The following is a 25,045-nucleotide window of genomic DNA, read 5'->3' on the forward strand; positions in this document are numbered from 1 at the left end:
CTAGCAATCACAGCAATCAGGGATCAACGCTAAGGATTTTTTCTACTGGCCCGGTTGGGCCAGTGGTTCAGATTTTTACTTGCCCTGCCAACATTTTCACTGGCCCTGCCACAAAAAAAATAAAATAGTTGCTATTATCATTGTTTTTGATCTTATCTTGTATTCTAATAAATAAGCTTATATGACACCAATATTTTAGACGCCAATTAGATTTTCTCTATTCTCTATTTCAATTTCGATACCACTGCAAAAATCACTAGCCAAAAATAAACATAAATATAAAGTTTAAACATTATTAAAGACAAGTGACAGCCAGTAAATAAAAACAAATGAACAAATTACAAGTAATAGCACAATTATATATAGGCCTATAGCACAAAGATTAATGAAATTATGCTTTAAGTTATGTTTGTAGTATGTTCAGGTACAGAAATTGAAAAATCATATTCTTCAGTCTGTTGCACCTTGATTTTTCATAGCCATTTGAAATTAGAAGCAGCCACTGCATTTTAATCATGAATTGATAAAAATAAAAAAAACGTGCAATGTTTGATTTTTATTAGACTGTATAATTTCAAAATATGAAGCAAAAACAGGGTGGTCTGACTTTAGCTTTGTGAAATTACTGACTGACTGCTACAGTATTTTTTCCTCTTTGTGTCCAACTTCATAGTCTCTGGCCTCTGTTAACGGCCGTTTACAGACTAATTATAATAATAACGTAATATTTCCACACAAATGGCCTTTGGGAAAATGATTGCAGTGCAGTTTGTGTGCAAGCACGGAACAGAAGATAGTCTGAAATAAAACAAAAAATGGACGGTCGATCGGTGCATCTGTATCCACTGTATAAATTCAATATAGACTAATCATTGTTAAAGCTACAAAGTTACTTGCCAGGACGGGTACTTTTACATACTTTTGTATGTATTTGCCCGTTCAGGCGGCTCTCGCGCGTGTCGGAGACTCAGCTGTCTGTCTTTTTGGCTATTGCTACAAATATACCCCAGCGACTTAAGACTGGTTTTGTGGTCCAGGGTCACATATATATATATATTAGGGGTGGGCGCTATACCGGTATGAAAGTGACAACAGGTATTATGTTGTTCCATGATATGGATTTTGCTATACCGTGGATACCGTTATATATTCATGAATTCAAATTTTGCATTTATATAGTTTTGTTCAATTTGGTATGCTTTGCAAATTATAACAAAAATGACGATAAAGAGTCGAGGCTGAACATTTTTGTCCTCTGTGTGCAAAGCCGAACTACACAGGCATTAGTAATCAAACACATAGAGCATTGTAACAGACCAAATTAATAGAGCACAAATCACCTACTCCAGTGGTTCCCAAACTGGGGGGCGCGGCAAGGCTGAGGGATAGTGTACAGTCAGCAGATTATTTTGCAAAAGAAACCTCTGCAGGGAGATAAAGATTACACTACGTAATTTTCCCGCTTATCATGCGGCCACTTGTCTGATAAGTAAATAATTGAGCGCAAAATATTAATTTGACATATTTTAATTACCTGAACATGACTCGCAGTACCCGCTTGAGTGCTCGGTTATCAGTTGTAGCAGTTGTGGTTGTATCAATAATAGACCACTAGATGGCGCGATTGAAGAATCAGAGTTGTATTGCAGGGAGCCCATTCTATTTCTGACGAACTCCAGCGCTCTGACACAAAGGACCATTTCAAATTTTCATAAGAGAATCGTGAAAAAATAGTTTCCTCAAAAATATTAAGCATCACAAATGTTTACAACATTGATAATAATCAGAAATGGTTACTGAGCAGCAAATCAGCATATTAGAATGATTTCTGAAGGATCATGTGACACTGAGACATACAGTCTATGGACTGGAGTAATGGCTGCTGAAAATTCAGATTTGATCACAGGAATACGGTATATGTTAAACATTCAAATAGATAATTTAAATTGACAATATTTCACAATATTACAGTGTTTACTGTATTTTTAAAGGGGTCATATGATGCGATTTCAATTTTTCCTTTCTTTTTGGAGTGTTACAAGCTCTTGGTGCATAAAGAAGATCTGTAAAGTTGCAAAGACTAAAGTCTCAAATCCAAAGAGATTCTTTATAAAAGTTAAGAGTCAACCACGCCTACCTAAAACGGCTCGTTCTAACACACCCCCACATACCTACGTCACTATGTGGGAAGATTTGCATAACACCGCCCAAATGTTCACTTTATATTTAAAGGATTTGCCACTGATGATTCAAACGCGAGTTTTGAGCAGTGTAGAGTAGCGCTTGTTGTTTGTCATTTCTCCGATCACAAATGCAGACATGGTTTTATGTTTACGCAGCACGATGCAACGCAACTCGTAAAAAAACTGTATAAGTCATTATAATCCGTAATTATGTCCCAACTGGATGCTACAAATGCCTCGTTTATAATGGGTTTTAATGTTTTTGTCTCGTCGCCCTGGCCGAGACATGGCATCACAGTATGGTAAGGGGCGTAACATTTCCGTCACACGCTTGAGGTATTCAGCCAATCACAATGCACTGGATAGCTGGCCAATCACAGCACACCTCGCTTTTCAGACCGATGAGCTTTGTAAAAATCGACGCATTTCAGAAAGGCGGGGCATAGAGGAGAAACAATAATGTACAGTATGTGGAAATTAATGTCTTTTGAACCTTAAACTGCATAAACACATTTCATTACACCAAATACACAAAATAATGTTAAAGGGGTCAAACATCATATGACCCCTTTAACGTTTTTATAGAAAATATTTTATAGTTTGTTATAGGAAAACAAGTTATGCTCAGAGTCCAGAGCCTCGATTATAACAGGCACCTTCCGAGTAGAGACCTGAACGATCGTGGGACCCAACGCAGCACGCGGCGCGGGACAACACTTGATGGGCGAGTGCAGGTGGAGTGTGTAGAGACTCGTGTGTGCGGGATGCGGAAGAATAAGGGTGTACTCACACTAGGCGGTTTGAACCGTGCTCGAGCGCGTTTGATCCCCAAAGCCCGGTTCATTTGACTAGTGTGATTGCTGTGTGCCGTACTCGGGCGCGGTTCGTTTAGCTGTCCCTGGCTCGGTTGGAAGAGGTGGTCCAGAGCATGGTTCAGTTGGGCTCGGCCACGGTACGCATGTAGTGTGTGTGCTAACCGCTCCAGAGCGCGGAACTTTTGATAGTGCACTGCAGCACGATTGCGTTAACATTTCTTAGCGGCAAACATGATATATCTGTAAAGCAATATATTGTGAGAGGGCCGTGTGTTACCACGTCCCAAACAACTCAAAATAATAAACCACAAAGTTAACAAAACGATGCACTCCACTGTGCTGAGCGAGAGCGCTTCTCTGCTGTCTTCACGTGCTATCGGATACTTACTATTTCCCACGTTGCATTCTTTTCTGTTAAAAATAACAGTAACATTGGTTTGTGAATGTTGATGCTTAGCCTAAATAATTTTATTGGGAGCGTTCATGTGAGTGCTGCTGCAGTCTTAATCGCATAAATCTGCTAAAATAATTTGACAAATTCCGTGACATTCCGCGTTAAACTGTGAATTCCGTTTTTATGACTGGATTCCGTGATTCCGTGCGCTTTTTCCGCTTCGCGGAAATCATTGATCATTAATTTGATCAAAAATACAGAAAAACCCGTAATATTGTGTACTATTTTTACAATTAAAAATAACTGTTTTCTATTTGAATATATTCTAAAGTCTTAATTTATTTCTGTGATATCAAAGAAAAAATTGCTCCAGTCTTCAGTGTCACGTGATCACTCAGAAATCATCAAAATATGCTGATTTGCTGCTCAAGAAACAAAACTGTTGTTTAATATTTTTGTGGAAACCATGATACATTGTCTTCAGTATTCTTTGATAAATAGAAAGTTAAAAAACAGCATTTATTTCAAATAAATATCTTTTTAGAACATTAAAAATGTCACTTTTGATCAATTTAATGCGTCCTTTCTGAAAACATGATGCCAAAAAATGGTGCCAGATTAAGTTTTGGATCAGAGCCTATCAGTTTGTACATTATCATATCCAGTCCCCTGGCTTTGCCCATTGTAAATGATGTATCCTAATGTCTTTGCACCCATCACTCTTGTCCTCAGAAGCGTCTGCTTGTCAGTGAAATACTTCTTTCATCTAGTGTCATGTTGTAGTTCCTCTTTTTCTCTGCAGATTGCCATTTTCATATCCTCTCACAGTGGCTTTATTATTGCACTAGTATGCCTAGGCTATAGGCCTTTCTGAATGCTGTGAATAGCAGTTGCTTTATTTCTCATTGTATTGTCTGTTGTGTACATACCTTTTGTAGAGGTTTATCTGCACACGCATTCAGTGTGGATGACTGGAAACCTTTAGCAAGAGACAAGCCACACCCACACAGTCAACATGCTCAACAACTTGGGAAATGTGAACCATCAGAATGCCCCATACAAACTCAAAATACCAAATGGCTTTGCTCTGTCTGATCAGTTCCTCCTAATGGCAAAGCTTGATATTTTAGAGCCTTTTTTTAATCAATGGCAGGCTGATTGTCAATGAGCATCCAATACTAGTGAGTCGTCAGTCTGTAGTGTATTGACAGTCGGGTTCTAAAGTGCACTACAGTATTTGGGGTGAGGGAGTTTTCCAGCGCTGCATTGTTCTATGTTTCATTCAGTGGAAATGCTTCGCTCAGTGCTTTTTCTCTGAACACCTCACAGGTTCAATTCTTTTCAGGTCATGACATGGTACAACCGTTAAAACAAAAATAGGTTTGTAACACATGTCCACACACGGGGCATTAACTTTTTTCATGTAATGCTTATTGACTCCTCAGATGCAGCTGTTTTTAAAGCCCGTCTGTCTCACCTTACAGCTGGAGGTATGAGGACTAGTTAGTGCACTTTAGTAGCATTTTTTTAGAAGCTCCCACCAATTCCCTGATCAAAAAAACAGTGATTAAATCAACTTAAAGTGTTGCGTAGTTAAAAGAAGAGCCTTGCTGTCTTTTTTAGCATTTAGTGTAACCCATGTCCTTGATTTTGCATGTCCAAACATTGTTCTTGGGCCTAGTTCTATAAGGCTGTTAGTGAACACTTGAGCATGCTTTTTCCAAACTGTTTATACCAGTATTGTTGTTATTATTAACCAAATCAAGCTAAAACCATGATAATAAAAAATAAATAAATAAATAAAGTGTAAATGTTATATGAAAATCTTTGAAAAATGAAAATAGGAATATTGCTTTGGTAACTTAAAATCAGTTTAACTTGAAGTACTAAAATTACTAAATCTAAAAATAAAGTGAAATAGAAATATTTTTAAAATAATAATAAAAATAATAAAAGCACATAAAAATTATTAAAACCTAAAATTAACTAAAAGCTAAAACTAAAAGCTAATTTAAAATATTAAAAAATACTATAATAAAATATAAATAAGACTAAAATAACTTTTTTAACTTAATTGAAAATGTCCTCAACTCTTAGCGAAAATACATTTATATAACTCCACGTGGCACTGCGCCGTTCTCCTCCTCGCAGGAGACCCAGCTGGCATATGTGGCGATTTCCCTCATTAACCTTGCCTAGGGTCTGTTTCTTACATAATGTCCTCATCCTCACTGAATGTCAGATTTAGCCTCAGAGCTCAGGTTTGAACATGCTGTTAGACTCTCCCAAAGTTACCCTTGATGGATTCCAGATCGTAATGGTAATTTATAGCGGTGCTGTTTTAATATAAATATCACTGTTGTGAAAGAATTTAATGTCCGTGTCCCATTTGTGCTACAGACATGAATGATAAAGTGTAAATTATGTGACTCTTGATTTTTAAGCCATCAGATTTATGATTTGTTTTTTTTTATTTGTTTTTTGAAAAAATATTCCCACAGACCTACATTGAAGAATGTGGTCTAGAGACCGGAATATCACTTTTGACTTGACAAGACTTGTTATTTGTGCTTACGTTCTCAGTTTGGTCTTTCTCTTTCACTTTTGTGATCATGTTTAATTTAGCATAATCTTGTTTTACTGGTGTTGCAGGAATGTTATCATGTTTACTTGCCTGCAGCATTGAGTACATGTGTTCATGTTTGTTGTGTAGATAAGTAAACAGGAACAACTCATGTTACACATTGTGAAGGAACGCCATGTTTCAGCACACCTTGAGATCATAGGTCAGAGCAAACTGGTATGCGAGATTTTAGTCTGCATTTCTGCTTTGTGGAATACACTCACATGTTGCTTATTAATCAATGAGAAAATAGTTCAACTGTACACTCAAACACATTTCTAGGTAAAATGTGTTTGTTCAAACATGCATGTTATGACTAACAAGTTGCCATCTGTAGCATCTTACACCGTGTCTACACCGGACGCGAGCGGCGCGACACGACAAAATACAATAGAACCTATTATGCTGTCTACACTGGATGCGGCGCGACGCGACAAATTCCCGACAGTAAACTGCTGCTGCGTTCTATTTATGATGTACTGACACAAATTTCAGATGATTTTCAACGGTCGCTTTGTCGCGTCCAGTGTAGACAGACTTTAGCTGTTGTGGTGCGACGCGACACGACAACTGTCGCGTCCGGTGTAGACGGTGTTATGCATGCATTCCCTGTGGCACCGGTGGACTGGGCTGGAATAGATCTGTTTTTCACCCTCGTGTTTCCTTTTTCCTCTGCTTATACTGTTGGCTTAGCTTTTTCTTCGCATGTTCTGTCTTATGTGCTTGAATGTGCTCTTATTTGCACTTTAAAAATATAAAAAATTATATATAAAATATAAAAATTCTTCCTCTAACGCAGTTCCATTTGTCCTCTGTGTTTATGTGTGTCGGTCGGATCCACTGTGGTGTTTTGTTTCGCTTGCCCTTCCTCCCTTTTCCCCATCCATGTGTTTGCATGTCTGCTGCCAGGCTTCTATGGACTGGAAGAAGCGGATCTGGATAAAGTTTTCCGGCTTCCTACCACAACCTTCATTGGGGGAAGTGAAAGTGCCCTTACTCTCAGGGAAATCATTCGGCGTTTAGAGGTACATATCCACCAACAACATAACAAATTTGTTTTCTTTCTGCTGTCGAACTATAAAGATTGGTTGTTTTGCATGACTTCTCTCTCGCTGCACTATGCAGATGGCCTACTGTCAGCACATCGGGGTGGAGTTCATGTTCATCAATGACCTGCAGCAATGCCAGTGGATCAGACAGAAGTTTGAGAAGCCGGGAGTGATGCAGTTTACTCTGGACGAGAAAAGGACTCTACTGACCCGTATGGTCCGCTCAACAAGGTCTGTCCATGCCATAGTTTACTGTAGACCTGAATGCATTATTTGCCATTCAAATAATTTAAGCAAAACCCTTCACAAAACAGAAATGAATTCATACATCCACTAATACTGACACCAAGGAAAGGGAATCAGTTTTGTCAAACAAATCACTTACATAATTTGTTCGCAGATGACACTTGCTTTGATATCTTGTTATTTAATGTAATAACATTCTTTTTATTATGTGAATGTTTTTGTAATGCTGCCAGGTTTGAGGAGTTCTTGCAAAGGAAATGGTCATCAGAGAAACGTTTTGGCCTAGAGGGATGCGAGTCTCTCATTCCTGCACTAAAAACCATCATCGACAAATCTAGTGAGAACGGAGTGGAGAGCGTTATCATGGGAATGCCACACAGGTAGAGGAACAACCAACTGTACAATAGGGCTGCCCCCTAATAGTCGACTAACCATTAGTCGACGAGAAGAGACTTGGTCGACCAAAATTTTATTAGTGGCTTAGTCGCAGAAAAAAATAAAACAATCCACAGGAAGTGGCAAAGTCACGTAGTCCGTGACGGACAGATAGTTAACGGCTGGTCTATGTGGTAATACAGTATTAATGCAGGACATCCAAATGATTGCTTATCAGTCATCGACCTCAAATATGGCTTATCATCTGAATAAATGTGTGCTATTCAAGTGTCTGTGTGGGAGTATGGAAGCTGAATAGTAGCGCTCACTGCATGACAGATGGAGGCGCCGGTGCAGTCACTTGCTCTTAAAATACTCTGTCATTTTTGGTCATGAAGATAAGAGTAATACATCTTTTGAATCTGCAAAGACTCTGTTTATTTGTGTGCACTGACAATAACACACATTCGTAATCATTACTTCTGCGGTTTGCTGTGGCAAACTTTATGTGTGCGCTTGAGAGCTTATTAGGCTATGTAGGCAATTAAATGCTCATTATTATGACTTGAATGGTTTATTAATAAACGTGTGATTATTCGATTAATGCTTAAAATTAATGACTACTAGTCGAGGGTAGCCCTACTGTACAATGTATGCTGGTTAATGAAGTATACTGTATATGTAGGGCCATTGAAACATGTCTGAATTATCTGCTCTCCATCAGAGGCCGTCTGAATGTGCTTGCTAATGTGATCCGTAAGGAGCTGGAGCAGATCTTCTGCCAGTTTGATTCAAAGCTGGAAGCTGCAGATGAGGTGAGGAGCTCTTTCAAGCCACCTTCATTTCCTTCAGCACTAGTTTCTTGTTAAGCTCAGTATACAGATTACAAAACAAATATTTCCGTTTACACACAAATAAAAAGCCAGATCTACTTTTTTTTTTAGGCCCAAGGACCCATTTCAGCAATTCTTCCACAAAAATGACCTCGGTACCTCGGTTTTGAAGTCGTTTCAAATACTGGTGTGACTTTCTAACATTTGCAGATAAGGATGTAACCATAAGATATAAGTTATGTGCTGAGGGAAACATGTCTTAAATGCATATGGCAGCACACGCATCCGAAAGAAGTGCAAGCCGCTTTAAACTGTATGCTTCTCAGAATCCAGTTCACATCATGCAATTCTCATTTTTTGAGAGACTTTTTTTCTCATTTTTATGAGTTTACATCTCTCTTTTTTTCCTGCTAAGGAATAAAAAATAAAAAAGATAGCACATTTTATCTCACAATTCTGAATTAATTTATTCTTTTTTAAGTTTATGTCTCACAATGCCACCACAGGATGTAAAAAATTTAACTTTTTGCAAATTGTCAGGAATTGTGAGATAAAAAGTCGCAGTTACCTTTTTTTATACTGTGGCAGAAACAAGCTTTCGTAATTATGATGTAACTAAAAAAATGTGCATGGTTGAATTGTTCACAGTAACAGGCATTTAGAAAATAGGTTGAATTGTCATTTCATGACAACTTTAAAATGAAAGTGATAATGTTTAACAAATATTGCAAATCTGGAACAACCGGGGCAGTGATACATAAAACATTCAGTACTGTAATTGTGGTTTACTTAATTAGCTCTGCACACAATCCATGGTGACATGCTTTTTGTGAAAACAGGTGTCCTCTCCCACATGTCTGGGAAAATGATATAAACTATGTAATATTATCATTCCAGTCCTGTTCATGTTTCAGTTTCTCTTTGTGACTTTTCTTTAGGGCTCAGGTGATGTGAAATATCATCTGGGTATGTACCACAGACGCATCAACCGAGTCACTAATCGCCACATCACTCTGTCTCTGATGGCCAACCCTTCACACCTGGAGGCAGTGGACCCTGTAGTGCAGGGCAAGACCAAGGCAGAGCAGTTCTACTGCGGTGACTCTGACGGCAAAAGGGTGTGTGAACTGCCCTCGTGCTTCTAGCATCTGTGCTTATGTTATTAAACTTGAGTGTTTCTCTTAAAGACCCCATGAAACCCCATTATTGCATTAGCAGGATTTTAATCAGTGCATCAGGAAAACAAATCTATTATTACTGTAGATTTCTAGTGCAGGCATCAGCTTAAAGTTTACTTTGTCAAGTAGTACGCTAGTATATAGATGACCTCCATGTCTGTAACTTTGTAAAGTGAAACACAAATCAAGAGGCTTATATCCAAAGATTAAACAGTTCCCTGAAAGACAAACGTGTGATCGGTTGTATTATGTAAACAGTTTTTAGAACAGTCTTAAATCATCTTTTGTGATCAGACAACAAGACACGATTGACATGAAGTCACTAAGAAGACTGTGTCCTTGTCTCTAAAGGTGATGTCCATCTTATTGCATGGAGATGCAGCCTTCGCAGGTCAGGGTATCGTCTATGAGACCTTCCACCTGAGTGACCTGCCGTCCTACACCACACATGGCACTATTCACGTGGTCGTAAACAACCAGGTCTGTTTCTCACACACTCTCACCAGCAGGGAACTTCTTCTTTAAATTGATTATACACTACAGTTTAAAAGTTTGTCTGTAAGATGTTTTTTTCTTCATGTTTTTGAAGTCAAAAACAATTTAATATATCTCTTTTCTGTTTATCATATGTTAAAATGCAATTTATTCCTTTGATGTCAGTGCTGAATTTTTCAGCATCGTTACTCTAGTCTTCAGTCACATGATCCTTCAGAAATCATTCTAATATGCTGATTTGCTGTTCAAGGAAGTGGAACATTTCTTATTATTAATGTTTGCTCAGTTCAATGCATCTTTGCTAAATAAAAGCACTGATTTCTTAAAACAATACCTGGCCAAAAGTAGTATTGTATAATTTATAATTTTGTATAAATATATTATATAGGTTCTTGTTTTGGAATAACACATATAATTTCATGATCACTTGTCCTGAAAAGATGGTTAACATTTCTTGGGTTTTGAAGATAAAATATGTGGTTAAAATAGTGCAATTTATCAAAATGGTTGAAACTGCCATATAAGTTTGACTTTTTTTGAGGCAAATATGTGCATTTATTTAAATATTTTTGTTCCCCTCTCTTTAGATTGGCTTTACTACTGACCCTCGGATGGCGCGCTCCTCGCCGTATCCCACGGACGTGGCCAGAGTGGTCAACGCTCCCATCTTCCATGTTAATGCAGACGATCCTGAGGCTGTGATGTATGTGTGTAATGTAGCTGCAGAATGGAGAGCCACCTTTCATAAAGATGTGGTGGTTGATCTGGTAGGGAAGCACATTTTTTTAAGTCGGAATGTTTCCAACTGTGTGTCAAATGTGTTTTAGGTGTTGACTCTGGTGTTCTTCTTTGTGCTGTAGGTGAGCTACAGACGGAACGGCCACAACGAGATGGACGAGCCAATGTTTACGCAACCGCTGATGTACAAACAGATAAAGAAACAGAAACCTGTTCTGCAGAAATATGCTGAAAAGCTCATTGCAGAAGGAGCCGTAAGCAGACAGGAATGTGAGGTCAGATTAACCAAATATTACTCCTAAGATGAATATGTACACTGACATTCAAAAGTTTGGGGTCAGAAAGATATTGTTTTGAAAGAAATTAATAATTTTATTCACCAAGAATAGATCAAATTGATCAGAAGTGACAGAAATCTTATGTAACATTATAAATGTTTTTACCATTTTTAATAAATGCTGTTTTGTAGTATTTCACAATATTACCATATTTACTGTATCTTTGACCAAAGCATAATAGACTTTAACATTTAAATATCTGACAGACCCTAAACTTTTGATCGGTAGTGTTTAAGTTGTAGTTACAATAATAGGAAACTGACAATATTTGTCAAATACTTTCTTACTTAAATGATTTGTGTGAGTATTTACATTAATATAATGTTGCCTGTCTGTCCTTGTAGGAGGAAATTGCCAAGTATGACAAAATCTGTGAGGAGGCGTACAATCGTTCTAAAGATGAGAAGATCTTGCACATTAAGCACTGGCTTGACTCACCTTGGCCAGGTGGGTGTGTGTGTGTGTGTTTGTGTTTATGTACAATGTCTCCAAACTGAGACACTTTTACGTGTGTGTATTACATGCGTGTATTTGCTCTGAAATCTACTTGACTTGACATTTGTGCTTAACTCTACAGGTTTCTTCACTCTGGACGGTCAACCCAAGAGTATGAGCTGTCCATCCACTGGTCTTAATGAAGAAGTGCTTAGTCACATTGGTCAGGTGGCTTCCTCTGTGCCTGTGGAGGATTTCACTATCCATGGAGGTACCTTTTCACTCTCATCTCTGCATACACCTGCACACAATTATGAAAAGGCAAATGGCCTGTACCCAAAGTCATTTTTGAAGCATGTTGGGAACCGGCTATATCTACAGTTCCTATCTACTTGAATGCAGAAATACTGAAATCTTCAAAATTAGCTTGCGTTACAAAAACATAGAAATCACCAATAAATTGCCAAAAATTCTATCATAAAGTTGCTTGTTTGGCTCGAATCCAGCTTCTGTACTTATTCTGTCCGTCTTCTTCTAAGGTCTTACCCGTATCCTGAAGGGCAGGGCTACAATGGTGCAGAACCGCTCAGTGGACTGGGCTCTGGGAGAATACATGGCCTTAGGTTCTCTTCTAAAGGAAGGCATTCATGTGCGTCTCAGTGGTCAGGATGTGGAGAGAGGGACCTTCAGGTGAGAGCAGCTGTATCTCGTGCTTCTGAATGAACTTGATTTGGCACTTGATTCTCCATAGTCCACCTTTTTATCCCCATACAGTCATCGGCACCATGTGCTACATGATCAGAACGTTGACAAACGGACTTGCATTCCCATGAACTACATTGACCCGAACCAAACTCCATATACAGTGTGCAACAGCTCCCTGTCAGAATACGGGGTTCTTGGTGGGTATAAACCAAATGAACTGTGGCTGGTTGCTGTCGGTCAAACAAACCCATAAGAAGCTGCACATTATATGCCCACTGAACAATCATATCCTCAGGTCTGTGTCTCATTGTGTGCAGGTTTTGAGCTTGGCTTTGCCATGGCGAGTCCTAATGCTCTAGTGCTCTGGGAGGCTCAGTTTGGAGACTTTCATAACACCGCCCAGTGCATCATCGACCAGTTCATCTCCCCCGGCCAGGCCAAGTGGGTCCGACAGAACGGCATTGTGCTGCTGCTGCCTCATGGCATGGAGGGCATGGTGAGGTCTTTTCATCTTAAATCCACCTCTGAGCTTCCATCTTCTCATCCGCTCCTTTTTTCATTACTTTCTTGGTGATCTTTTCAGGGACCAGAGCACTCCTCCGCCCGTCCAGAGAGATTCTTGCAGATGTGCAATGATGACCCTGACGTTTTCCCGGTAAATCTCTGGCTTTTTTAAGCATGAAAATTTTAACCGAACACAATATTTACTATGAATATCAGTCTTAATACTCATTTGTTTGACACAGAAAATCACAGAGGACTTTGCCGTCCGGCAGCTTTATGACTGTAACTGGATTGTGGTGAACTGCTCCACTCCTGCAAATTACTTCCATGTTCTTCGGAGGCAGATTCTTCTGCCCTTCAGAAAGCCAGTAAGACATTTCACTCTGTTCATCATCTCTACAGGTTTCCCTCACCACGAAAAACATGGAAATATCAGAGAATTTTAAAGTTGCTTTCCAGTTCTTGAAATCATGGATTAGTCGTGGAAAAACATATATTTGCTATGGAAATTTGAGTATTTTTTTCTCTAAAATATTTAATTTAATAGCTATTGTACTTGCAGTGTCCAATTTGTGACTAAATCTTTCTAAGTAGCTTTTTCAATGATTTACTGAAAATGGGTTACACATTGTTTTGAATGGATTCATTAGCAAATCCATGTAAATATTTTTAAAAATCCTGGACATAGAAAAGTCATGAAAATGGATTGGTCAAATATTGTGGGACTTTGTTTGTAGCTAACTTATGGTTTCATGAAGATTTAATCTTTCTTTCTATTTGCTCTAGCTCATTATCTTCACGCCTAAATCACTGCTACGGCACCCAGAGGCCAAGTCAAGATTTGACGACATGTTACCAGGTTTTTCCACTTGAAATCTTGGCAATCCTTTGCTATACAATGTCCCGCTAGAGCATTTTTAGTAATGTTCAGGTGTGTTCGGGTTTGATTAGGCACACACTTCAGACGTCTCATTCCTGAAGAAGGAAGTGCATCACAGAATTCAGCTGGAGTGAAGCGTCTCATCTTCTGCACAGGAAAAATTTATTATGACCTCACCAAAGAACGAAGGACCAGAGGCCTGGAGGACACAGTAGCCATCAGCCGCATTGAGCAGGTACCTGCATATACTTTGATTCTTATATTTATTAAATGGGCCATGTACTGTATTTATTTCTCTATAATAAGAATGCTCATTATACTAGTCCAGCATTATCATTTTCGCTTCATGCCTGCACCCTTTTTAGTTAAAAGATGTGTTTGATGACTTTAAATGTTTTATTGTGCAGCTTTCTCCATTCCCATTTGACCTGGTGAAAGCTGAGGCAGAGAAGTATCCGCAGGCTCAGCTGCTGTGGTGCCAGGAAGAGCATAAGAATCAAGGCTACTACGACTATGTCAAGCCACGCATCAGCAGAACCTTCAACAACACCTGTCCCGTTTGGTAACTCATGTCTTTAAATTCATCTTTAGAATGAATCTCACAAAATCTCTCAAGAACTAGGCTATATATTTCCTCCAAAATTAAAATAATTATATTTGTCATAAAGACAATGAAGCCATTGTATCAAGTAATATTGACAATATTTTCATGATTTTTTTAAAAGTATTTAAGTAAGCAGTCCAACAATTACTACAAAAAGTAATTGTTGGACTGCTTTTTTTTTTTAGAAATATCGTTTTACAATAAATGTTCTCTTTGTTTTTCTTTATTCATATTTAGAAATGATACTATAAAAAATGACTGCATTGCAAATACAAAATATTTTAATGGTTTTTAATGGCTAAATACTCCATTCTTAAAAATGTTTTTTAACAATAATAAAATAAGTGATAATGCTATTATAATATAATAGTATAATATAGTAATAATTAATCATAAATAATAATAATCATAATTTTTTTAACATGTTTCAAATTTATACGGATAGTTCACCCAAAAATCAAAATTCTGTCATTAATTACTCACCCTGTCGTTCCAAACCTGTAAGATGTTCGTTCATCTTCAGAACACAAATTAAGATATTTTTTGATGAAATTCGAGAGATTTCTGAAATGTTCTGTGAAGCTACAAGAATACTTTTTGTGTGCAAAGAAAACAAAAATAATGACTTTATTCTATACTTTATATAGGAGAATAATTGTTGAATGTCGTTGTTTTTTTTATGCACAAAAAGTATTCTAGTAGCTTCATAAAATTAAGGTTGAACCCCTGATGTCACATGGACTGTTTTACCAATGTCCTTACTACATTTCTGGGTCTGGGAACATTTCAGTTGTGTTGCTGTCTATGGAGGGTCAGAAAGCTCTTGGATTTCATAAAAAATATCTTAATTTGTTTTCCAAAGATGAACAAAGGTCTTAAGGGTTTTGGAACGACATTAGGGTGAGTAATTAATGACAGAATTTTTTATTTTTGGGTGAACTATCCATTTCATTGTTTGTTTGTTTACTTTGGGTTGACCTGAAGAAGTTTTCATGCTGTGCATTCATGCAACAGTATTTGTACCCAATTATCATGTGTTGCTAATGCGTGTAAGCCCTAATTTGTAAGTCACTTTGGATAAATGAAAAACATGCATTTACATTATATTTACATGTATTCTTCTCAGGTACGCCGGCCGAGAGCCTGCAGCTGCCCCCGCCACAGGCAACAAGAAGGCTCATCTTGTGGAGCTGGAGCGGTTCTTGGACACAGCCTTCAACCCGGATGCCTTCCAGAACCAGTCCTAAGCACCTCGCACCATCCACTCCCTTCATTACCATCCCTCCGTCCCTCGTTTTTCAGGAAACTCACACCCCACTGTTAGCGTTAGAAGGCAGGCTGGCAGCTAGGAATCTCCTGACCAAAGCACAGGTTTGCTTTGCACTGTACAGTAGATATGAGAGGCCTATCTATGCAGGTTTTATGAAAGGATGCAAGCTTTCAGCAATGTTATGGTAATGGGATCAGTTTGCATGCATGTGTCTCTGAGGCATGTTGATGATGGTTTTAATAGGGATTTAAAGTGACATGCAGCTTAAACTAGAGGTTTCCCCTCAATAATACAAATATTTTTTTAAATTTTGAATATGCACAAAATCATATCAACAGCGCAAGAAAATGTTTGCACTGTCCGTTACCTGAGTTGGCATGGACGTCTCAGAAATGAGACACTGAAACGTCATGATAGCATGAGGGCTTTAAAGGGCATGCATGGAACCCTATGCATTTTTTAATTATTGCGAAAAAGGAACAAGTTAGCTTGCCTGTGTTTAGCAGTTTTAGAATATAGCAGGAAATGTAAAGACACCCTATCTTTCTTCCTTATCCTCTTCTTCTCTCCCATTCACCCTCTAAACACTCAGTGCCAAAGTAAAATGAACTTCAGTAAATGAATTCAAGGACTGAAAGCTGAAACAATCATTTTATCTTCTTGTTATTTAAAAAAACAATAAGCTGAGATTAAGCAACAAGCGGAAAGACTCTCTTCAGGACATCAAATAAAAGGATTTATTTATTTTCTTAGGCTTATGTTTATTTCAGACTACTGTTATAATACTCCATTCATCTCAATTTCAATCTGTTTGCTTGTTGTACTTACAAATGATGCAAGAAAACTACAAATTTAACATTTAACAAATTTAACAACACCGTTTATTTTGCATTAATAAAGACATACATGTCTTGTGTACTTTATCAGATGATCTTTAATCAATCTGAATTTTTCGTTAATGAATATGAATCGTGACTGACTATAACACATTTTAATTAAGGTAAACAATTAAATTAATATGACACCTGTGGTCCAAAAACAAATACATAACATACAGCAGGTTTTTTTATATTGTTACATTATTCTGATCTTTCAGAAATCTGATACATTCAAAGCAGCTTTACATATTTAATACTGCTGAAGCCAGACAGATTTACAGTAAGCTATTCTTATGTTTGATCTTCTCTCTGATGAATCTGTACAAGTCTGTTGCCGAGTGATGTTCACGAGTGTAGTGTCCACCAAATTCTTTCAGCAACTTGTACAGTTTATCTGTTGAGAGTAGAAATGATCAGGTTACTCTAAACCAGAAGCTGAAAAACAACTAGCTTACATTTAGTACTGTATTATTGTATGTTTGTAAAACAACACTGAACACCCTTGGTTCTTGAATTTGGCTATTAAAAATATATTATAAAAATACAATTTAAAAATAATGCTGAACTGTAGTTTCTACATAAACAGTGCAGTTTGGGGTCTCTAATATTTTTTTTATGTTTTTGAAAGAAGTCTCTTGAGTTTACTAAGGATACATTTATTTAATAAAAAATACAATAAAAACAGTAATACTGTGAAGTATTATTACAATTTTAAAAAATCTATATGTAATATATTTTAAAAGGTAATTTTTTCCTGTGATGCAAAGCTGATTTTTCAGGAATCCTGAATTTTTCAGGATTCATTTATAAATAGAAAGCTCAAAAGAACAGCATTTATTTATTGATGTTACCAATTGAATGAGTCCTTGCTGAATAAAAGTATTTATTTTTTAATAATTAAAAAAATATTTACTGACCCCAAACTTTTGAACAGTAGTAGCTGAAAAACAACTAGCTTACATTTAGTACTGTATTATTGTATGTTTGTAAAACAACACTGAACACCCTTGGTTCTTGAATTTGGCTATTAAAAATACAATTTAAAAATAATGCTGAACTGTAGTTTCTACATAAACAGTACAGTTTGGGGTCTCTAATATTTTTTTTATGTTATTGAAAGAAGTCTCTTGAGTTTACTAAGGATACATTTATTTAATAAAAAATACAATAAAAACAGTAATACTGTGAAGTATTATTACAATTTTAAAAAATCTATATGTAATATATTTTAAAAGGTAATTTTTTCCTGTGATGCAAAGCTGATTTTTCAGGAATCCTGAATTTTTCAGGATTCATTTATAAATAGAAAGCTCAAAAGAACAGCATTTATTTATTGATGTTACCAATTGAATGAGTCCTTGCTGAATAAAAGTATTTATTTTTTAATAATTAAAAAAATATTTACTGACCCCAAACTTTTGAACAGTAGTGTATAGTGTATATCATCAACCTAAGAGCTACTATTGTAGTCTATTAATAATTCTAGTACTTACGCCTCCTCATTCCTGTATGTTTTGATTTCAGTGTATGTACTTACCTACGGTCACATTGTTTTTGGTCAGTATCTCATGCATTCTTTGTATTTCGTATGCAAGATGTTCATTGCGAAAGGTGAAGTAAGCCATGTCTCGTTCAGCCACCGCGGCAGCCATCAACTGGAAGAGAGCTTTTGAGGACAAACACATTCTGTTCTGTGCATTTACTCTATCGTAATCAATGTAAAGTGTTTATAATTTCTCCAGATCAAATGTGTGTGTGTGTGTGTGTGTGTGTGTGTTTCTTTATTACCTTTGAGTTTAGGATCTCCATTGAAGGCACCGCAGCCCCAGTTGCCTGTTGCGATAGCTGTTTCTGGTTTTCCGTGGAATCCCACGAATGCCTTTGAGAGTCACACAAGCCTGAATAACCTTTACAGTTAGGAATGGCAAAATTCTTACATATATTTTAATGTGTTAAAACTAGTACCTTGTTGAGTTCTCGTTTTATGTTCTCTTGGGTGTACTGCTCCTTTGGGTTCTTGAAGTCAAGAGCATCAATGGCAACAATCTGCCGATAACGCCTCTTCCACATATCCCTATGAGTGAATTTGACACAATGTTACATTAATTTACTTTTTTTCTGTAAAACCAATGATTTTTTGAAAAATTCACTTTTCTGAATTTTGTGCATTTGTCATCGTTGCTTACCGCTTTGTGCAATCATTGTATGGACCCACCCAAGAAAAGGTTTTGCTATAGCCAGAAGTAATGCTGTACATCTGAGGACCTGATGACACATTATAAATAAGACTTAGTCTAAGATGGGGACCAGCAGTAGCTCACCCCCCAAAAATGTTTTTTTTTAAATTCTCATCTCACTTTCACTTTTCAGTGGCATGTCAGCAAAGGAGTTACTATATGGGATTTTTTTTAGCTGCAGACTTTGATTCCATCCAGTTAGAAGATATCAAACATGTTTCATATTTTGAGCCGATTTTAGAAAACTTGTTGTTTTCATTTGTCACACGTGTCCTAGCAACAAGGCACATGTTTCTGCGTGAGTTTGTTATGATCAGAATGACTTAAAGGTCTGAGCCTGTATTCTTAAAGCTTCTAAGAATCCTCTCAGAGAGCTCCTAATTTAGCTTAAAACTTTCTAACTAGCAATCTTTGCTTAAGGGTGATTCAGGACCACTGGCACCGATAGCCTAGTGGGCAGTGCGCCGACATACAACACCATTGTGTTACGGGCGTCCCAAGTTCGAATCCCGGCTCGAGGATCTTTCCCAATCCCACCCCCCTCTCTCTCTCTCCCACTTCGCTTCCTGTCTGCTCTCCACTGTCGTATCATAATAAAGGCAAAACACCAAAAATAAATCTTTAAAAAAAGTGATTCAGGACCAATCTGAGAGCAACTCTGAGCAAGGAAAAGACAAAAACTTTATTCCTAGTGAGGAGACAGGGCTGACCCCGTTGCTAGGTAAGACAAATTCTATTGAAGACTATGATTGGTTGTCCAAAAAGAAAAAAAAAGAAAATAGGGTATATTTTTTCCTATTTTACCCTACTCTCTCTTTCTCACACACACACACACACACACATATATAGAGAGAGAGAGCTGGGTAGTAACGGATTACATGTAATTCCAAAAATTAATTACTTGTAATTAGATTAAATTACATTTTAAAATGCTTGTAAGCAGACTACAGTTACTTTTTATTTATTACATATTATTCACACAATAGTAATATTTTATTCACAATTTATTGATTGAAATTCCACTTTTTCATCTTTTAAATGTTCCTTTCTAAAATAGCCTACCACTTATATACAGTCAGAAAGTCTTGCAGTTTTGTGGACATTCACACAGAGATCAGTCATTAGTCAGGTGGCTACACAACATTTGACCACTGGATTTACAAAAATAATTTCAGGTTTAAGAAGTAAATATTTATATTCAATATAAATTTTTATTTGAATTATCACTTTATCACAGGTTATTTAAGCATTACTATGTCTTTGGAAGACTTTTGTCAAACTTGTTTTGCCATCTGAACCTTTTTCACCTAATATATTTACTTGAAGTACCCCTGAGACACTACATGTCGACGTGCCGCCCACGAGGCTATCGGCACCAACATATTTAATTTTTTTTAGTAAGTGTTTTATTTTGATTGATTTTATTTTAAAATGACATTTTTTATTATTTAATTAATTATTAGCTTTTCATTAAATTCACGAACCTTTGCAGTTCCTTTACAAACCTTAGTTTTGGAAACCTTGATGTAATGTAATGTTTAATGCACTTCATGTTCTTAATAACAATGAATGGAATATATTTTCTTACTCTTTATTTTTTATATCAAGATGGTACAAGATTATCCTATTTAAATCAATGTGATAAATTTACGAGTTTTACGACCCGCCGCTCTCAAACGCTTCGTTCTCTACAAAGTCCCTCCTTCCGACAAGCGCAGTCTGCTCTGATTGGCCAGCTGACCCAGTGCATTGTGATTGGCCGAACACCGCAAGCACTCGTCGGAAATGTAACGCCCCTTACCATAATCGCGAGCTTCATCTTTCAAAATAAATGTAAAGACAGAGCCCGAAAGGGGAACAGAGTCTCGTGACAGACACAGTGATGAATATGTGTTTGCAGCACACAAGCCACGGTTAAGACAGCTGACTCCACTGTGATGTGACCCTGTCTCTCTCTCTCTCACACACACACAACTAATAACAAAACAGTAGCTGATTCAGAAGCGCCAGATTGTCATAGTAAAGTCAGAATTACCTCCTCTCCTAGGTTCACGAAACGGTCGTCCATAAAATGCATTGCTGTTCTGTTGTAAGTAATCTTAAAGATTCCTAAATGCATCTACTTTCGTAAGGCCAAATAAAGTGCTTTTGTTTTCGCCTAGAAACACACAGCGTCTCCCTGACATGGCTGCTTCAACACTAACTGCGGTTACTGAAACCACACCTACTTTCTTTTCATGCACATTTAGGCGCATTATGCTAATATTTCCACATAGTGAGGTAGATATGTGGGGGCGTGTTAGAACGAGCCGTTTTAGGGGGGCGTGGCAGAGTCTTAACTTTGATAAAGAATATCTCTTTGGTTTTGAGACTTTAGTCTTTACAACTTCAGGGATCTTATCTATGCACAATCAGCTTGTAACACTCCAAAGAGAAAGGAAAACTTGAAATCGCATCATATGACCCCTTTAAATCTTGTGCAGTGTATTACAGCCTTAAGATAACTTTGTGCTAAATGCCCCAGCAGTACCTGTGATCTTAAGGCACTCGTTATCAGCCAGTTTCTCCGTGAAGAGTCTGGCCACAATGAGCTCTGGACTCATGAGGAAGAGGATCTCCTCCTGAACCAGTCCTGACTTCAGCACTCCTCCACCAATATATTTGCTGGCAAAGTCCACCTGTCCAGAACAACATGATGTAGATGAAACTTATCTGAAGAACAGGTACAAAACTGATGTTTAGATGAAACTGACCTGCAGCATGCCTGTACCCTCTTTCTCAATGGATCCTTCTGAAGAGATGTGAAGGTTCCTCAGGGGCATCTTCTGTCTAAAGTCCAACACGATCAGTACGAGGCATGTCAACACACTTTAGTCTATTTACTGTATTACTAGTGCAACTTACTTATTCCAGTCAGGGAGCTGTGAGGGTGGAATGCTAATCCTTTCAAAACTAACCAGTCCATCTGGTTTTGATGCTGTTAAAGACGTTAAAGGAAATTAAATTTTCTTACACTGAAATGAAAATAAATTCCTTGCTCATCCTTTGAAATATTTGCATGCATCACTGACATATAAACTCCCGTTCAAAAGTTGCAAGGATGTGACCGTGAAGACATTCATGATGTTACAATAGATTTCTATTTCAAATAAATGCTGTTCTTTTGAAATGTATATTAATCATATAAACCTGGTAAAAAAAAGTATCCCAGTTTCTACGAACATATTTAATCTCTTATCAATACTGATAATTATAAGAAATGTTTCTTGAGCATCAAATCAGCATATTATAATGGTTTCTGAAGGATCATGTGACACTGAAGGCTGGGAGTAATGATGCTGAAAATTAAGCCTTGCATCACAGGAATAAATTACATTTTAAAATATATTACATCAGTAAAGAGTTATTTTAAATTGTAATAATATTCAACAAAATTCATGTTTTTACTGTATTTTTTTTATCAAATAAATGCAGTCTTGGGTGAGCATCAGAGACTTCCTTCAAAAATACCTGGATCTTGATCATGACTTTCATTTGTCACTGTGTTGAAGTAATGGAATATGGCCCTCAGTTTCTCTGCTTTCTGGGCTAATTTTGCTGGGTCTTTCTCATTAGCAAATAGGCTATGGCGAAAAAATATATATGTATATTATAAAATGAACAGATACAGCACCAGTATTTTCAGATCAGAATGAAACATTCAGTGTAATGTGATCAGTGCATCACCTGCTGAAGTTGATGGTGGGGAAGTTGGAGTATTCTGAACCAGGTTTAGTGTCGTTCCTGTGAGGGAAGGTGCAGAAGAAGGCGTTTGCTAACAAACTGGAAATCTGCTGCTGAGACATTGTTATGGCCTGGTTCTGTTGCTGTCGCAGGAGAGGGATGGGCTGGAATCAGAGAGTACAGACATTGTAAGTATATCATTTTTATTGTTTGGTTGATGCTTGTAAGATTGTACAATATGAACCCATACAGTACCTGTTTAATGAGATCAGGTAACTCAAGAGCTAGTTTGGCTATCTTTGGGATCAGCAAATGGAGATTATTGTCAACTGTGTGTAAGCGCTGTAGAGCAATTACAAAAATGAGTCTGTGTATTTTCAAATTAACATTTACCTGTCCTCTGAAACAGAGAATGATTCACTAACCTGACCATAAAGATAAAGCGCATCAAATGTCCATTTTCCCTTGTTGGTGGAATTGTAAGACATTATTGCGGTCTACAAATAGACAAAAACAGATAACAGGTCACATGATAAACACTTTAGCTAGTGTAAAAGTATTTGTCATTGTTTAGTGTTACAGTACCTCAGCATCCCCAATAGAGTTACTGCCTTTGGTGAGCTTGCGCAGAGCATGACAGGTGGCTTCCCAGCGAGAGGGTGGTGCATGGGACTTGTTGTGGGACGGAGGCTATGGGGAATAATAATTATACTGAATATAATGATCTTTAGAGAGAGAGATTTGTTTAATAGCATTCTGGATGCTCATACTTACATACAGATGTGGTAACTTCACATTTTTGGAATCCCAAACATGAGTTCTTTGAAAAGGGACAATCACACCTCTTTGGAAGCATGTCATCTGCTCAGACAAGCCAGTAACATGAATTATGATCAAATTCATATTCATAGCACACTTTATAAAGTAAGATTATAATACAAGAACTGAGAATGACATTTGATTCTTACATCTATCATTATTATATGTCCAATCAGTTTCTTGTCAAACTCTGTGGAGGAGTTTTGCATTGTTTTGAGGTTCTTAATGGGATATGTGGGACCCAGCTGTATCCCAAGCTTTGGTCTTGTTCCTGAGCTGGAAGCGTCTGAGAATGGATCTGAAGTGTCCATGGGTGCACCTTGAGAGGGCTGGTTTGAGCTGCTTTCTCCAGATGCACTATGGGTTGGCTTGGGGTTTTGGAACTCATCAGATTTGGCTTTTTTGGCCATTTTCTCTGCGCTCTCATTAGATAGGTGCGTTTTTTCTTCCCTTTCATTCTCAGTAGATGTGGGCTGTCTTGTGGCCCCTTTGCCTGCAGAATCAGTGGATGAGTGCTGGTTTTTGGGTTCTCCTCTTGGTGACTGATCACCAGTGTTTCCACTGTTATTTGTCTGATTTAAGCATCCCTTCACTTGAGTGCTGTCTTGCTGTGACATCTAAGGCCCAAATAAAGCAAAAGCATCGGAAATATACAAAACAAGACAAATCAGCTTTTTGGCCTATATCTTGATATGTGCGGATCTTCATTTTTCTATGTTTGACCCGTTTTGGATCTACCTGAAGGCAAGGGCGTGTTTAGGGCCCCCCTCGGCAATTGCGTGGTTTGCCTGGTGCCTAAACACGCTAACTTACTGCCTGAAGGCGTGTTTACAGTGTGAACACTTTCTTATTCCAACTTTCTGGGTAACCAAGAACTCACTGGAGTACGAAAAAGACAGGAAACGCGTATTTATAAGGGTACTAAGTGGTAAAAACATTAGTACGTAGTAAACAAAAGTATGTGTACTCAAAGTTACATGTACATTGTCGGACGAGGAAAATGTTAAAATGGTCTATCTCCTCTATTTTATTTTAATTTAATTTAATAATTATATACAATATGTAGTGGTTTAATATTTGTTCTGTAGTGTTTGGTGCTCTTTCACTTTCGATTTTACGAACTATGTGTAACGTTACAATCAAATGCGATGTTTTTATACGGACCACATGCAACTTTGGCGAGGTTTTACAAATGGTGTGTAAAACAGAAGGTGCAGAAACTGGTAAATGACATCTACTCACTTGTTCGGCTGTAATAGTCCGTGCAGTTGGCGTCCAGTGTCTGTGAAAGCTTGTGATCGCTTGTGTGACCAGAACGAAAGTGAACGCGCGAGAATGAAACCTTGAGCCGTGGCAGTTCCTGAGAAATGCAGCATATGAGCGATGACGGGATACGGAAACACCACAAGCATTTATTTCTAAAGCTGACATTTAATCAATTCTGTCATAGTGTTTCCTGGTCAAACCCGCTTTATTAATCTCTCACCTTTCGTCACATGACTGTTGTCGTTCGTCTCTTTAAACACCAGATGGCGCCACACTCCAATATGCTTTAGTTGTGGACGGTGTTTGCTAAATCATAGCTGGCAGTATTTCTCATACTTAAGGTTTGTGATTTGAACAAACCACTAATACTAGTAAACACTTGTGATACGCACTTAAATGATGCATTTTGAATGTTTAAATCTCTGTTTTCATATACAGACAATGACAATGTCTCGTG

The 25,045-nt window shown here is 37.6% G+C and overlaps 2 protein-coding genes across 4 annotated transcripts in view; one reads left to right on the plus strand and one right to left on the minus strand.

Annotated features, from left to right (window-relative positions):
• Positions 1-16,409, plus strand: part of ogdhb (oxoglutarate dehydrogenase b) — a 21,834-nt gene extending 5,425 nt beyond the window's left edge. For all 3 annotated transcript variants that reach the window (XM_016519815.1, XM_016519813.1, XM_016519816.1), the window contains 19 exons: positions 6,925-7,040; positions 7,141-7,295; positions 7,544-7,690; positions 8,410-8,500; positions 9,457-9,636; positions 10,048-10,176; positions 10,779-10,958; positions 11,052-11,204; positions 11,612-11,714; positions 11,845-11,973; positions 12,242-12,392; positions 12,477-12,604; positions 12,725-12,903; positions 12,991-13,062; positions 13,154-13,279; positions 13,698-13,770; positions 13,863-14,026; positions 14,199-14,353; positions 15,522-16,409. In XM_016519815.1, the coding sequence (XP_016375301.1) occupies positions 6,925-7,040; positions 7,141-7,295; positions 7,544-7,690; positions 8,410-8,500; positions 9,457-9,636; positions 10,048-10,176; positions 10,779-10,958; positions 11,052-11,204; positions 11,612-11,714; positions 11,845-11,973; positions 12,242-12,392; positions 12,477-12,604; positions 12,725-12,903; positions 12,991-13,062; positions 13,154-13,279; positions 13,698-13,770; positions 13,863-14,026; positions 14,199-14,353; positions 15,522-15,642 (2,552 nt within the window). In that variant the 3' untranslated portion in view covers positions 15,643-16,409. The remainder of the gene's footprint in view (positions 1-6,924; positions 7,041-7,140; positions 7,296-7,543; positions 7,691-8,409; positions 8,501-9,456; positions 9,637-10,047; positions 10,177-10,778; positions 10,959-11,051; positions 11,205-11,611; positions 11,715-11,844; positions 11,974-12,241; positions 12,393-12,476; positions 12,605-12,724; positions 12,904-12,990; positions 13,063-13,153; positions 13,280-13,697; positions 13,771-13,862; positions 14,027-14,198; positions 14,354-15,521) is intronic.
• A 316-nt stretch (positions 16,410-16,725) lies between these two features.
• Positions 16,726-24,829, minus strand: LOC107714099 (poly(ADP-ribose) glycohydrolase-like). The gene is made up of 16 exons (XM_016519817.1): positions 24,565-24,829; positions 23,472-23,939; positions 23,278-23,364; positions 23,089-23,193; positions 22,929-23,000; positions 22,759-22,845; positions 22,507-22,667; positions 22,291-22,403; positions 21,685-21,757; positions 21,534-21,609; positions 21,311-21,458; positions 18,730-18,808; positions 18,509-18,617; positions 18,332-18,422; positions 18,081-18,209; positions 16,726-16,937 (listed from the first exon to the last, which is right to left on the minus strand). Exons 1-16 carry the CDS (start codon positions 24,751-24,753, stop codon positions 16,819-16,821), a joined length of 2,106 nt encoding a protein of 701 aa, XP_016375303.1. The 5' UTR covers positions 24,754-24,829; the 3' UTR covers positions 16,726-16,818.
• Positions 24,830-25,045: the final 216 nt, after the last annotated feature.

This window comes from Sinocyclocheilus rhinocerous, unplaced genomic scaffold (genome assembly GCF_001515625.1).
Source record: "Sinocyclocheilus rhinocerous isolate Xijiao unplaced genomic scaffold, SAMN03320098_v1.1 scaffold4921, whole genome shotgun sequence".
NCBI classification, from domain to species: domain Eukaryota; kingdom Metazoa; phylum Chordata; class Actinopteri; order Cypriniformes; family Cyprinidae; genus Sinocyclocheilus; species Sinocyclocheilus rhinocerous.

What these genes read in the sequence shown, in the direction of transcription:
- LOC107714099 (XM_016519817.1), bottom strand. Translation starts at nt 24,753, where the DNA reads ATGTCAGCTTTAGAAATAAATGCTTGTGGTGTTTCCGTATCCCGTCAT. An exon ending in GACATATAATAATGATAGAT is followed by an intron (nt 23,365 to 23,471) that starts GTAAGAATCAAA and finishes TTGTCTGAGCAG; the next exon opens with ATGACATGCTTCCAAAGAGG. An exon ending in TGAAGTTACCACATCTGTAT is followed by an intron (nt 23,194 to 23,277) that starts GTAAGTATGAGC and finishes TATTCCCCATAG; the next exon opens with CCTCCGTCCCACAACAAGTC.